This window comes from Podarcis bocagei (genome assembly GCF_964188305.1).
Source record: "Podarcis bocagei genome assembly, chromosome: 5".
NCBI lineage: Eukaryota > Metazoa > Chordata > Lepidosauria > Squamata > Lacertidae > Podarcis > Podarcis bocagei.
This window is the reverse complement of record NC_138129.1, coordinates 10,563,811-10,579,535: the sequence shown is the minus strand read 5'-3', so window position 1 is coordinate 10,579,535 and position 15,725 is coordinate 10,563,811. Positions and strand designations below refer to the sequence as shown.

The 15,725-nt window shown below is 47.3% G+C and overlaps 1 protein-coding gene across 1 annotated transcript in view; it reads left to right on the top strand.

The window, feature by feature from the left end:
* SLCO4A1 (solute carrier organic anion transporter family member 4A1) overlaps window positions 1–15,310 on the top strand; it is a 47,584-nt gene extending 32,274 nt beyond the window's left edge. The window contains exons 6-13 of the mRNA XM_081196140.1: window positions 1,178–1,332; window positions 2,861–3,056; window positions 3,875–4,040; window positions 6,099–6,268; window positions 7,741–7,805; window positions 8,791–8,939; window positions 10,162–14,288; window positions 14,448–15,310. Coding sequence (XP_081052266.1) covers window positions 1,178–1,332; window positions 2,861–3,056; window positions 3,875–4,040; window positions 6,099–6,268; window positions 7,741–7,805; window positions 8,791–8,939; window positions 10,162–10,311 — 1,051 coding nt within the window. The 3' untranslated portion in view covers window positions 10,312–14,288; window positions 14,448–15,310. The remainder of the gene's footprint in view (window positions 1–1,177; window positions 1,333–2,860; window positions 3,057–3,874; window positions 4,041–6,098; window positions 6,269–7,740; window positions 7,806–8,790; window positions 8,940–10,161; window positions 14,289–14,447) is intronic.
* The last annotated feature ends 415 nt before the right edge of the window (window positions 15,311–15,725 follow it).

The following is a 15,725-nucleotide window of genomic DNA, read 5'->3' as shown; positions in this document are numbered from 1 at the left end:
TCCACGTACATTCTCACATCAAGTTGTTAAAAAAGAAACACGGACTTTTTATCTGCCCTGACCATGCAAAAGTTCAAAATAATCAAGTGACACCTTCATAAGGATGTAAATAAGATAAATGAATAGCCGAATTTCAAAACTTCAAAATGCAAGTGCATCTCCAAAATGGCATGCATGCAGCTACAAGACGCATGGATGGCTTTTGGCATATTGCAAGGAACACAAGTCGACCTCTCTGCTGAGACACTTCCCCCTCTGCTTTGGTCTTCTTGCACCAGAACTTCTTGCAGAGGATCCCCTCAGAGTGTTTCTTATTGAACAGCTGGAGGGTAAGAAGGAACCATCTGGTGTAGCACCAGGATTTCCACATATCTGTGTCAGTGGCTCTGGGACTCCCTAGCAGAATGTTAAATGTTGCACAGAGGGCCAAAATGAACCAGCGGGTGTAAGTTAACAGGGATAGAAGGGACGCGGGTGGCGCTGTGATCTAAACCACTGAGCCTCTTGGGCTTGCTGATCAGAAGGCCAGTGGTTCGAATGCCCGCAGTGGGGTGAGCTTCTGTTGCTCTGTCCCAGCTCCTGCTAACCTAGCAATTCAAAAGCACACCAGTGCAAGTAGATAAATAGGTACCACTGCAGCAGGGAGGTAAATGGCATCTATGTGCGTTCTGTTTTCCGTCACGGTGTTCCATTGCACCAGAAGCAATTTAGTCATGCTGGCCACATGACTCGGAAAGCTGTTTGCAGACAAACGCCAGCTCCCTCGGCCTGAAAGCAAGATGAGCACCACAACCCCATAGTCGCCTTTGACTGAACATAACAGTCCAGGGATCCTTTACCTTTACCTAGAGGTGCAGCATGGTGCAAGTTTTGGAGTGCTGGACTATGACTGAGGAGGACCAAGTTTCTGATTCCTCCTCGGCCATGGAAACTCTTTCAGCCTAGCCTACATCACAAGAATACTGTGAAGATGAGAGGGGGACTATGGGCTTCTTGAAAGAAAAATGGGACAAAAATGTTATACATATATGTAAAGTATGCAAGAAATTGGGGGAAACCACATAGAATTACCAATCAAAGCATTTACAATTAACATGGCACTTGAATGGGAGTTCAGATGATTGAGATTGAGCTTGTTTCAACATGCTGGTTTCCCTCTGCTCTTGGATCAATGCAGGTCAGTGCTGCTCCTCCTGAAGAACCCAACCTTCATCTTCCTTTGCTTAGCTGGAGCAACAGAAGCCACACTCATTGCTGGGATGTCCACCTTCGGCCCCAAGTTTCTGGAATCCCAGTTTAGCTTAAGTGCCTCGGAAGCAGCAACCTTGTTCGGTAAGGAAATATTGGTTAGGGGCCACTGCAGGTTGCTTACACCTTCTTAAGCGACTGGGCGTGTACGGCCCGGTTCACACAACATGCTAAGCCAAACGTTGGTACAGTGAGACCCGCATGAATGGAAGTGTCCCTGAACAGAGGCTGGCAGCCACTTTGCTGCCAACCAGTACTTTTTGCTGCTGCACTGTGTTGCATACCCCACAAGTGTCCAGAAAAAACTGGTATACCCCGTTTTCCCCCGCGATAGCCCGGCAGCCATTTTGGTCACCGTGAACTCGCACAATTTTGCACTAAGAACTCACCCCGAAGAAAGCGCATCTTCTGGGTGCTGTTATCTTGCCCTAGGTCACGTGAGTACAGATGGGAAGATGTGTGTCCCGGTTTTGCGACTCAACATGGCATTGGCCTAAGGCAAGGTTTGGCTTAGTGTGCTGTCTGAACTGGTAGGGGTGCCAACTTGAATAAAATATTGTGGGGGGGGGGAGAGATCGGTTCTATTACGCAAATTGTATGCCAACCTGCATCCTCTTCTGTCCCCCCTTTTTGGCATAGGGGTGTTGATGGATTTTATCTTTCTTTTCTGTAAAGTGGAAGCGGACACTCCACCCAGAAGCCCCTACAACACTGCCAGCTCAGGAAGGGTTGTCTGGGTGAGCAGAATTACTCCAGAAACGAGGAGTACAGTATAAGCATGGAAGCTTCTCACCTCCAGCTCTGGGTCTGGGATAACAGAAGGGCAATCCAAAGGGTATTGTCTCTAGCCTGGTGCCAGGCTGCACAACCAGCTCCCCTAGTGGTTACAGTCACCAGGTAGCCAACTCCTAAATGGCACCCCACACAGTAAATGGCTGTGTAATTGTATTCAGAGCTGCTTAAATGGTAGTTCCTAGCTGGTGTCCCATCCAGATACTGGGCAGGGTGAGGCTTTTTCGTTTGCATTCCTAATGATGTATGTTCCAGCTGGCATCAAGTTGGTTTTATGCAATCCTGCTTTCAGTAAAGTCTGAGGTTGGAGACGCTGCTTCATTTCCCAATTGGCTCATGTCCTGTTTGCTCCCTGCTGATCTGGGTCCCATCTGCCAAACACTCATTTCACGTGCTGTAGCAAAGAGTGCCCTTCTAGCTTGCAAAAAATGCGATAATATTGAAGAAGCAGAGCAACTAATAAAGCAGAATGGTTTTGCAGTGGCCAAGTGCAAATGCACCACTAATGCACAATTATTGCATCAAATGCAAGTTGCAGTCTGCCCATCCACAAACAAATACCCCACCAGCCTGGAGGGACCCAATTGCATCGCAAGCTTTCTGAGGCTATTTGTTTCGTTGAACAGATACTTGTTATTCCTTCCAGTGTTGCTGCAGCCTGTGTTTGAGATCAGAGGGAGATCTGTCCTATCACAAAGGGATTCTTAGTCTGTGTTGCCAAGAGCTTCCTCTGTGTTTTCAGACAGGTGTGATTGCAAAAGATAAAGGGAAGCACCTTAACCACATATGTGATCTTGCCGATTTCTTCTCCTTTTGGAAGGCTACCTCGTGGTTCCAGCCGGAGGAGGAGGCACATTCCTCGGAGGATTCATCGTGAACAAATTTAAGCTGCGCTGTTCGGGGATTATCAAGTTCTGTTTGTTTTGCACCATGTCCAGCTTGCTGGCCATTTTTATCTTTTTCATCGACTGCCCCAACATGCCCATGGCTGGAGTGACACAGTTGTATGACAGAAGGTAGGAGACATGATAAGCCATGTCACTCTGCTGATGCTATTGATGCTGAGGATGCAGCAAAGGGGGGAACTCAGGATTATTAATGTATGAAATTGAGACCAGGGTTCACATCCCCACTAAGCCATGAAGCTCCCTGGGTGACCTCAGGCCAGTAACCTCGGACTTGCAGCCTAGTTAAAATGGAAGGGTAGAGAGAGAAACTATGGGAAACTTCCCCTGGGAAGAGGGATTGATTGTTAAACCCCTCTGAAAATTGTAGCTCTGTGAGGGGCCTCCTAACAACTCTCAGCACCCTTAACAAACTGCATCTCCCATAATCCTTTGGGGGAAGCCATGGCTGTCTAAAGTGGTGTAAGGTAAAGGTAAAGGGACCCCTGACCGTTTGGTCCAGTCGTGGCCGACTCGGGGGTTGCGGTGCTCATCTTGTTTCATTGGCCGAGGGAGCCGGTGTACAGCTTCCGGGTCATGTGGCCAGCATGACTAAGCCGCTTCTGGGGAACCAGAGCAGCACACGGAAACGCCATTTACCTTCCCACCGGAGTGGTACCTATTTATCTACTTGCACTTGAAAGTACTTTTGAACTGCTAGGTTGGCAGGAGTAGGGACTGAACAATGGGAGCTCACCTTATCACGGGGATTCGAACCGCCAGCCTTCTGATTGGCAAGTCCTAGGCTTTGTGGTTTAACCCACAGTGCCACCCATCTCCCTTAAAGTGGTGTCATAATGCATTAAATGTATCTTATGAATGTGGCCCATCTGTGGACACTTCAAGAGGCTAAATGTTGTGTGTGTTGGCAACCTCTCTGCTTTGTCCAGCATCTTACCCGAAGGCCGCCTCAACCTGTCCGCCCCTTGCAATGTGGAGTGTGATTGTCTGCGAGAGATGTACAGCCCTGTGTGTGGAAATGATGGAATCATGTATTACTCCCCCTGCCATGCTGGATGCAAGAAGGTATCAACCGGCCACGACAGCGGGAAAAAGGTATGATCTACGGAAATGATCTGCTCTGTCTTGTTGTCAGGGTCTGGGCAGAGGAGGAATGGTAGCACACAACCAAGGAAATGGGGGCAGTTGGCAGGCCCCCAGCTGGCTCCAGCCCACCGGCCAGTGTGCCGGGCAATCTCCAGTCCTTGGTGCAGCATCTGCGACTCACAGCTTCAAAAGCTGGAGCACACAACTCAGCAGAGACAACACACAAACAGAAGTGCCAGGAGAGTATGTGTGAGCAGATTTACAAGCAGTTTATTCAGCATAGGTAAAGGACTATTAGGTCCAGTTGTGGCCGACTCTGGGGTTGCGGTGCATCTCGCTTTATTGGCTGAGGGAGCCGGCGTACAGCTTCCGGGTCATGTGGCCAGCATGACTATGCCACTTCTGGTGAACCAGAGCAGCGCATGGAAATGCCATTTACCTTCCCTTTTTATCTACTTGCACTTTGACGTGCTTTTGAACTGCTAGGTTGGCAGGAGCTGGGGCGGAGCAGCGGGAGCTCACCCCGTCGTGGGGATTCGAACCGCCGACCTTCTGATCGGCAAGTCCTAGGCTCTGTGGTTTGACCCACAGCGCCACCCATACATCAAGACAAAAGGAAAACATGTCTGATCCCTTTCGTGTCCAAAGCAAGGCAGCATAAGCAAAAGCTATACAAAAACAGAAGTTCCCAGCAAGCTGTGCTGGAGTGTAAACAGACATGTGACATTCAACAATTCCACACGTCTGTTCTTGAGCTTGTTTGGAGGTTCTAGCAGGGGAGCGCAGCTATCGTATACCCTTGACCGAAGAACGGTACACTCCTTCTATCTGGGATGGTCGTCCTCTTCCACCGAGCACGCAGCTTCGGGAGGGACGCACATGGAGCGGTGAGGGAGGAAGGGGACACCCGCCTAGCCATCCAGATCAGCCGAATCAACCCTGGCGATCAATGGGGTGACAGATGTCGCAGCCAGATCGCCCTCACATCCTCCACACGTCTGTTCTTAAGGTGGAACAGAATATTCTAACAGCCTCCCCAGCCTGACCCTTCCAGAGAAGAAGGAGATAATTCAGAATTATAACAGGGGTTTGAGGGAAGTCACAGCTCAAAGGCAGATGAGGGGAAAAGCTGGGAAATAATGGGAGAGAAGGAGGAGGAAGAAGAAGCACCAGGGGAGAGACAGCTGATGGACTCAGTGTCTTTATAAAGCATTCCAGACCCCCCTCCCAGAACACAGCGGGCCTTGAAAGTAGGAGAGCAAAGAACTCAAAGGCAAAAGGCCCTCTCCAGCACCTGTAGTGATGACTCATGAGGAAGTGGGATAGATGGAGGGGGTGGGGTTTCACTTGGAGCAACACCATTACTCCAAGAGGCTGCATTTCTAAGCCTCTCTCTGTGAATATTGAATAAAAAGCATTGGTAAGAACTTTCCTTGTCTTATCCATTCCTGGCAATCTACCGATGGTGGTTGGATCCTCTGACGCCTGACACCTGTAGATACCATGAAGCCTGCTTCATCACAGTTTAATCAAGCTGTGGACAGAGCTAAAATTAACTGGGAGGGAGGGGGTTCTAAAACAATTTCCCCTTCAAATGTGTGTGTGTGTATGCATGTAATTTTTATTCATTTGTATTAACACAAAGTGTAGAATCCATCTTGGTATGTATGAGGTGTGTGCCTCATTGGTTGCTGTATCTCAGCATTGTCTATAATAGCTTCCGACATCCTGGTAACCACCAGATGTTTTTGGACTAGTCTGATGAGAGTTGTAGTCCAAAACATCTGGAGCTCACCAGGTTGTCGGAAGCTGCTCAGTGCTGTTTGGAAGTGACTCTCTGGGGTTTCAGACAGAGGTCTTCTCAAGTCCCACCTAGAGGTGTCCAAGATTGAACCTAGGACCTTTTGCGTGCAAAACACAGGTTCTATCACCAAGTTGTGGTGCCACCTCAATATGCAAATGAAAAGCATCCTTGTTTGCTTCCCAGCATGTGGGAAAGTAGCATGTTTTGGCAGAGTATGTGGATTTCTTCTGAATGGGACCTTCTCTTGTTGTGTGCTTGACAAGGTTTACCACGAGTGCAGCTGTATACTTGATGCTCCCGCTGCATCTGGCTTGGCGACTGCAGGAAAGTGTACCTCCTCATGTGAGAGAAGGACCCTCCTCCTGCTTTTCATGTTTGTGGTCATCCTCTTCACATTCCTGAGCAGCATTCCTGCTCTGACGGCCACTTTACGGTAAGCAGCAAGGACCTGATCTCATTCTTCAGAGCTTGTCCCAGGAGAACCTCAACTCCCACCATCCCTGACCACTGACCTATCATTGAAATTCTACTCCATATTGATCCAGAGCAGATTCCAATGTACAGTTAGCAGAGCAAAAACTTAAACACGTTGTAGGATTCCCAAAAAATAGACCAGAGGCAATTAATATTTCATCCAACAGAGCTTTACTGCTACTGAAGGCAAATGAACATAATGGTCAAAAATCCAATACATTCAGGATTGCCACTGTCCATAAGAAATCCAGTTGCAGCAGACTTAACTTAAACTTACAATAACTTATAATAAGTCTAAGCATACAGAAGACCACACCAGAGAGAAAAGAGATAGGAAAAGAAAGTGAGTGAAACCAAGGCTCCTTCCAGCCTATTTTTATAGCCAGCATGACCTTGACTGAAAAAAGATAACAGAACCAGTTTAAGCCAGCTGTACTCAGCTTCTCTGAAAGAATAACCTAAACATCATGAACCTTCTGCTTGCATCTTTCACACAGAGAAGCTTCCAGAACCCTCTTGAATTAAGTAGAATAGGAAAGATCTCTACACATCAGATCAATACTTTATGTAACAGGGCTATCTTTAGCATATGTGCCGCCAGGGTGCAAAGATCTGCCCAGCACCCCCAAATTTAGTTTAGCTGCCCCCAAATTAACTTTTTTGAGCTTTTTGGGGAGAGGGGGGAAGCCAAAGGTGGTGTTTGTTTGTTTTTGAGGGAATCACTCACCTGTAACAACGACGTAGCTGGAAAAAACTGCATTTGTTTCCTGACTCATCAGGAATATTTGACGCTATGGAATAACAGAGCGACGGGGGGGGGGGGAGGGACGACTTTTGCTCCATTGCTTTTCACTGCCGCCAATCGAGAGGGAGCCGGTATACAGAAGGTATACATTTGTCGTCCCCCATAATTTGGTGCCCAGGTGCCCCGCACCCCTTGCACCCCCAGGTAAAGATGGCTCTGTTCTGTAATAAGAAATGCAAACTGACATGACCATGCTGCCTGCAACTACTGGGGTTAAGGCTTCAACAACAATTGGAGGGCCACACCCCTGACTTAACAGTCTGGTTTAATATTGGCTATATCTATATGCAACCAAGTCAGAGACACTTAGCAGCCAGATGGGCATGCTTGAGTTCTGTATAATGAGAATCACATAGCTTCCAGGATTTTGGAACATGTGTTGGACCGAATATCTGTGTCTCTTTTTTCTGGTAGGCAGAAACAACTACTATGACTTTGAGCCATCAGGATCTTTTTACAAAATTATATATCAGAGGCATTTTAATATTTAACATGAACCAGATCACTGTGCCCTTAACTATTGAGACCCACAATTTGGTGGTATTATGGGAAACAGAGCTGCTGCGCTGCTCATGGGTTGTTCCTGCTCGCCGTCATTTATAAATGTCTTATCTTATGCTTCTTAGGTGTGTCTCAGACAGGCAGAGATCGTTTGCTCTGGGGATCCAATGGATTGTAGTCCGCACACTTGGTACAGTATACAGCTAAGATCTAATAATCTACTCCTTGCATATGATGTTTATTGACATAACTCTTGCTCAAGATAAAATCATGTAGGCTATGAAGACATTCTTTATGTCTGTAGAAGCAAACAACAACAACCCACAAATGCCGGACCAATTGACATATTGACCTTTAATATACAACTGTCTCCTTCTTAAAAACAACCACCACCACAAAAACAAGTTAGCTGAGAAGGTAGGATGGTGTGTATTTGAACAGAAATGATCAGCATCTGCAGACCTGCACACCTTTAGTCCAAGCATTTCTTTGATGACACTCTCCTCTTTTTACTTTTGTTGTGGCAGTGATATTCCTATGACCCAGTGCTTAGCATTGGGCCACCTCCCCATTCTGAAAAGACTACAGCATAGAGATCTCCATAAATTGGACTAGCTGGGCCTAGAGTCTGGCTCATTCTGTGTCCATTGTGTCCTGCTCAGAGTGCAACCATTGAAAAGATTGGACCCACATTAGTCATGTCCATTAATTTCAATGGTTCTGCTCCGAGTATGGCTAGCATTGGATCCGACCCTGTATTTCTAGGGAGCACTGTTGCATTCTGAGGAATTAAAGTGCGGAGCAGAGATCCTTGTGCTGTGCCAACAGACTGGGAACTTTGATTCACCCAAGAAACACACATTCATGCTGTTATTCAAGGGAGTGTGCTTGTGTATATATAAAACACTGGTCTTGCAGCTGGCCTTTTAAAAGATATCATAAAATGACCTAAGCAGGTATTGTTTTCCCAAGTCTTCTTCAGTGATTATTTCCATCTAATCACTGAAGCAGGATTTTTCAGACCAAATTTAATGCCAACTAACACAACAGAAGGCTTCCCGCGGAGGTCCACAATACCAGCGTTTCCAGATATGCTAGAATCGGTTTGGGTGGAGCATGGCTAGTGTGAGATTTATCCAACAGCAGGCGTCTCTCTCATTTCTGTCTTTGCATAGGTGGTATTCCAGGACCAATTGCTTTTGGGTCGATGATTGACAGGTCGTGTCTCCTTTGGCAGAACCAGTGCGGTGAACAAGGATCGTGCTATGTCTACCAGAACTTTGCTATGAGTCGATATACCCTGGTCGCAGGTGTTATATACAAGGTAGTCCTAAATTATTTTCGTCTCCACCATTTAGTGAACCTCAACAGAGAACTTTTCCAGCCCTCTGTTCCATCCTGCATCTGTCAGCATGGGGCACCACAAGGACTGGTCACTTGGCTTTGCAAGTTCATTCCCGGCATCTCCGGGTAGGGCTGGGGGAGTCTCCAGTCTGAAAACCTGGTGAGCTGCTGGCAGTCAGTGTAAACAATATCGAGCTATGTGGACCAGTGGTCTGACTCGGTATAAGTCAGATTCTGCTGTTCAAGGGGGAACCTCTGCTGCGTGCCAAAACTAGGGCTGAGTCCTCACACACGTGTGGCTGGATTGTACTAATTCAGGTTTCGCTTGCTGTTCATACGACCAAATGGTTCTTCATTTAGAAGCTTAGCTCTGCATGCAAAACTAAATGGGATCGCACTCACTTGCAGTCTGAAGTGGTACAGCCCAGGTGTGTCAGGGACTGACTAGACAGGGAGGAATTGGTGGGGGGCTACAGCCGGGGAATGCTCCCAGGGAAGCATCCAAGTGGGAAGCCAGGAGAATGGTGGTGGGGTTCAGGAGACAGGCCAGAGGAGGAAGAGGGTGCAGACGGGTTGGAGGCTGAGCAAGCAACAGGTTTAAGTGAGCTCTAAGTGCCCCCTCTGGCACGTGTGCCAAAGGTGCGCCACCACTGCCATAGGTGTTCCCCTGGTTTTGCTTCCAGTCTGTGTAGTCAGAGGTTTCCTTCCTCTAGAAGTGGTGATCATTATGAAGACTGGCATAAACTTCAATGTTCTAGCACTGGGAAGGAGGGAGCCAGGAGCGCTAGGTGTTTATGGACCCCAACTTGGCACCAGCACCACACAGCATGTCCAGAGCTATAGGGGAGGGCCATAGCTCGGGGATAAAGCTCCTGCTTTGCATGGAGAAGGTCCCATCTCTGGTATCTCCAGGTAGGACTGGCAATGTCCTCTGCCTGAAACCCTGGAGAGCCAACACCAATCTCTGTAGATAATGATGAGAAAGATGGACCAGTGGTCTAACTCAGTGCTTGGCAACTTCTGATACTCCTGGGATCAGGGGTGATGGGGGTTTTTTTCCAAAACAGAAAGACACAAGGCTGGGAAACACCTTGGATGGCCCATCAAAAGGGACAACAGTGGTCTTTATTTTTGCCGTCTGCTGAGAAGATCAGGACTTATGGAAAGAGTACATAAGTTGAAAGCCTTGGTGTCTTTTTCAGGTGATTGGATCCTTCTTCTTCCTGCTTGCTTGTGCGCTCTACAAACCACCTCCCCCTGAATCTGTTCCGGGAAGCTCTGATGCCTCTGAAAATGGCAACTGCGACGTCCAAGAGAACAAATACCCACATCGATCTCAAGACGACATATAGCACGGAGGATACGACAAGTGACTTTCACACCATTTCCAAGATACTGTGTGTAAAGAATATGTACTCGTCTTTTCCTGTTAAATGATTGGTATTATTTTTCTTCATTTCCCCCTCCTCCGGGGAAGAATAATTTAACGGTATATAATTTAGTATTTTCTGAACAGCAAAAGCACACTGCAAAACCTGTACACTGGCCTTGCCACCTTGAAGCCTATCACCAGGGTTTGGGACCCTTTTTCCCAGTGTGGAAGATGGAGGTGCAAGGATTTTTGTAAAGGCCACAGTCAGTTTCAGATGTCTCTCACACGTGGCTGCTGCCATTTTGGAATGGAGCGCTGCCATTTTGAAATTTATTTATTTTTCTAAACCAAGATGACAGCACCTGTGAGGCACTGGAATGTGTTCTGCTTGGCTCAAGTGGGCAACATTCACTTTACAAAGTGTCCCAGCCTTGCATATAGAGACCAACTTTAAGCGTAACCTCAGCATGCCACAATGTTTTGTGGCGTCAACCAACCTCACAGTGTTAATTTATGTCTAGAAGGGCTAAACATAGCTTCAGACCATTCCTGTATAAAGCACTTAAAGAGGCAAGCATAGTTCACCCCACGGGCCGTGTGTGGACGCTGGTACAAGCTCTTCTCTGGTGTAAATGTAATTTGGCTGGTTTGTCGCTGCTCCTCAGACAGGAAGTTCTGTGGTAACGTTCTTGGTCCTCTTCCTTTTTGGGGGGTTTTCTGCTCATCACTCGGGGGGTGCAACATTGCGGTGACTCACAGATATGTATCGGTTGTATTTGACAGGCAGAACTTCCATATCGCCACACCTCGAAACACACCTCTAATGGAAGCCATTCATATATTTAACCTTGAGTCATTAAGCGAGGAACATGCATTTGTGGTGGATCAGCCCCCCCCTTTTTCTTTTACTGTGAACAGTCCTCTTAACAACACAGCTCCTGTCTAGGCTTCTCTCTTGCAGCTGTTTTGTCTGTCATGTGTATTTTGCTCTTGGTGCTCCAAGTGGTTTCCCAGGCACTGTAACCCTCCCCAGGAAGTTCCCCATGAAAAGGAAGCTCTCTGGACTTGCTCTGTCTTAAAAGGAAGGCTGTCTACTGATTCCAAAAATGCACCATACATTTAAAGCACATGACTTTCCCCAAAGAATCCTGGGAGCAATAGGTTTGTTTTTTTTAAGGGTGCTGGGAGTTATAGTTCTGAGAGTGGCAAACTACAGTTCCCAGGATTCTTGGAGGAAACAATGTGCTTTAAATGTGTACACAGTGGTTGGAGTTGGCACCCCATTCCCACCAGAAACTATTTTACTGTTTCTGTACCCCTGTGAGTTCACTCCCCGATGTGAGTGTGTGGCTCCAGAACCAATTCTTTTTCAGGCCTGGACTGCGTGTACAGCTGTTGCTGGTGTGAGAAGCAAGACAGAGACAAATTCTTTCCTCATATTCGTTTACGCCCTTCCCCTCCTCTGGGATTTAAGCTGTCTGGAAAGCAAGCCTTATGAGGAACAGTTGAGGGAATTGGGTATGTTTATCCTGGAAAAGAGGAGAGGAGACTGAGAGGAGATGTGATAGCCATCTTCAAATATCTCAAGGGTGGTCACATGGAGGATGGAGCAAGCTTGTTTTCCGTGCTCTGGAGGGTAGGACCTGAACCAATTGCAAGCAAGGAGATTTCAACTAAAGATCAGGAAGAGTTTTATGACAGTAAGAGCTGCTCAACCGTGGAACAGATTCGCACAAGAGGTAGTAGAATCTCCTTCTTTGGAGGTTTTTAAGCAGAGGTTGGGTGGGTGTCTTATATCAGTGATGTCCAACAGGCCGATCGCAATCTACCGGTCGATCATGGAGCATCCCTGGTCAATCCTGGTCGATTGTGTGATCCTGACCCCTCCCCAAAAAAAGAAGCTCAACAACTCTGGGTAGATCACTGCCAGTTTTTTATAGTGGAACTAGATCGCAGTCTCTTGGAAGTTGGACATCCCTGTCTTATATGATTTAGTTGAGACTGCTGCATTGTAATGCAGCTACTGAGACCCCTTTAAATTCCTGCGGCCCTTCCCCCTCCCCTTTAACCATGCCCCCAACTTTCCATCAACACCAGGCCACTGGGTCTTGGAGGCACCATTTTAATTTCCCATAATGCCTTGAGACATCGTGAAACATTAAAATGGTATCTCCAAGATACAACTTAGTGCTGGTCAAAGGACTACAGTTGACCACTGTCACTGCTAAGTAAGCCCACCGAGACCCCACTGCATAGCTGTCAACATTTCCCTTTTTTTAAGGGAAATTCCCTTATTCCGAATAGGATTCCTCACAAGAAAAAGCCCCACTGACAGAGGACAGGGCCAGTCAAAAGACATTTTTCAGAGAGCCCCTTCCAACTAGGAGCTGACTTCAGCTCTTCAGCATGTGTGAAGTAAGCACCCATGAGATCTCATGAGTGTATGAGAGAGATCAGTTCATGGTGAGGAGTTCCATTTTCTGATGAGTGTAAAGGAACTTCTTCTTTCTCCCTTCCTCACAATATTTAGTAAGGGAGCATGACGAGACTTGTATTTCGCGGTGCCAAAGGCCACGGTCAATTTCAAAACGAGGGGAAATTGTGCCAAGCACAGTTTCAATGGGGATTCAAAACGGGGGGAGAAAATGAAGGCATGCTCCATTCTTCTAGCTCACCCCCCAAACTGCCAAAAGAGTGGGGTATTCTCTTGCTGGTGATTGCTTGAGTTTGCTTTAATTGGGATCAATTAATTTACACAATCTGCCAAATCTTGGAGTACAACTTGTCGAGACTTGCATTTCTTCTGACTGCTGGGGTGGTGGTGGCATATTGAAATACTCCTCAATTAAGGAAATAATAATAATATGGCATGGCATGGCAAGGAGAAGGCTAGACTGAGCCCTTTCCCTTTGACCTGCTACTTTTGCATATGCGGGGAAGCAAACGAAGATGCTTTGGGATTTCATCTTGAGGGGGGGCGGTCAGCGGTTGCTGGTAGGATGTGAGGGAAGACCCAGAGTCTATCCTGGACACCATTTCCAGGTAAAAGAATAAGGTGTCAGGTGATGGGAAAAGCCCTCCAGCTTGAGACCCTGGAGAACAGCTGCCAGCCAGAGTAGACAATATCACACAACTCTGTTGATTGTATCAATCGACTAAAATCCCCCAGCTCAGATCTCCTGATGATGTACAAAACCATATTTTTCCGGGTTTTTAAAACAGCAGAAAATCCTTCTTCGCACAACACACAGAGAAGGTACGGAATTCGTTGCGTGGCAAGTTCCCGCCTCCCCCTCGGAAATAAAGACACAGGACACCAGCATTTTAGGTTAATGGGTGAAAATTGGCCACAACTTTATTGGTTACAAGAATTGAGCGGTATTGGCTTAGGCATTGGTCCTATCGACTATCCGGCTTCAGCCTGATTGCTTGAAGACCGGGAAGGGTTAACCGCCAGTAGGGGGACTCCTGCTAATGTACATCAACTAGGAGCATCCCCAGGGTCACCGCTTGGGGGTGTGCCTTAGACCCACACCTCCATAGGCTTCGGACAGGGCCATGCCCCCCTGAATCCTTTAACGGACTACCCTTTGATATGGGGGAAGGTGATGGCGCTACCTCCCCCCCCCATCTACATAACAATACCCTTACCAATGCCTAACCGCCAATGCCGAGGAAGTTGTGATGATTTGCTACGAGGTAGGCGAAAAACCAAATGGCTGGAGCCAATTTGCCAAGTGGAAAAAATTCCTACCGGGCCCCTTGACGGCGACCAACCGAAGTCCATAGCAATGTCAGAGAGCCAAACCTAAAGGGTGGGAAGGGTGGGAAACCGGAGCAGCTGGAGCGATGAAAGAGGAAAAGCCTCGGCCGCGCCGGCCCTAAATAGAGCGGGCCACGCCTCCCGGGCGAGCCGATTGGCTGGCAAGGGAGATGACGCGGCCGAGGATTCCCCCAGTCTCGCGGGGGCTGTGAGCCAGCCCCCGCACACGTGGGGAGGGCGTGAAGCCCGCAACCCCACCTCCTCTCCAGCTCAGAAGTGGCTTTCTTGCGGGAGGCAGTGATGATCACCACCTGGATGGCTTTAAAAGAGTAGACAAATTCATGGAAGAATAGGTAGTCCATATTTACTGATACTGATGCTCTCTCCACTGTCAGAGGCGCTATGCCTCTGAATAGCAGTCAGAAACCACAGGAGGTGAGAGCGATGTTGTGTTGAGGACAGGTCCCCTGTAAGCATTTGGCTGGCCACTGTGAGAACAGGACGATGGACAGGATGAGACCCTAGCCTGAAACTGCAGGGCTCATATGTTTAGAATTTATACAGACAGACTCTCTGGATCCAAAAATATCTTCCCTATAGCAGGCTAATAATCTGACTTGCAACGTTTCTGCCTCCCGATATGCGATGAATGAAATTCTCCTCCCATGACTTTTTCCTCCCCGATCGCTCTTGCAGCTGTCTTTGTCTTCCCTCCCCAAGTGTTAAGCCCTTTGTTTATATTGTACATACAGCCCTGATAGCTTCATGTTACTTACTTTGCAATGGAAGAAGGGTGAGAGAAGGGGAAAGATTATCTGCCCGGCCCTGTCAGAGGATCCCACACAATGCTGCCGTCTCAAAACTCAAATGCTTAAACTTGAGAGTTGTTGTTTTTTCACCCGCTTTCCACCAAAGTCTTTTCAGACTTGGCACTTCTGAGTCTGATCCCAATCCCTTTTCCCAGGGCTCGAAGAGAAGAACTACCATATTACGTAGCCACAACCTGCTTTTGTCCTACTGTTTTAAGATGGACACCTTTCTTTCAATGTACTGTAACGAAGGTTTGACTTACTGGTTGTGATTGTGCTTTGTCACCTATGCTGATGTTTCCACTGGGAAACATGGTTTTTTTTAAAAGAAAAAAATGGATCTATGCAATGTCTGGCTTGCTGTACTCTGTAAAGAAACTGATTTTAGATACATGTAAAAAACAAAATCGGAATGGTCATGGTTTGTTCCCCGCCTCCCATTCACTAGGTATTCATGCTAAATGCCTGTCACAAACACAGGGGTGCCAGCTGGGAATAGGTGTGGATGAAAACTGCCATTTTCAGTTTCTACTCTTAAGTTTTGCTTGCAACATTTTTGCATTAGTTTGCCATTAAAAAAAAAAGTTCTCACAAAAATCCACCAGCATTTTAATGTGCCTTTCTGCTAATATGAGGGCTATGCACCAAATAAGGCTGAGGCCCAGATCCCGAACTGAATTGCACTGATATGTCCCTATCTGGGCATTGGCTGGGGCAGGATTAACCAATAGCCACACAAAATGAGGTACATATTTATGAGATTCTAAAAACATGCACAGAACCAATTGATGACACTTGATGCATCCGTTCCACTTCAGAAGC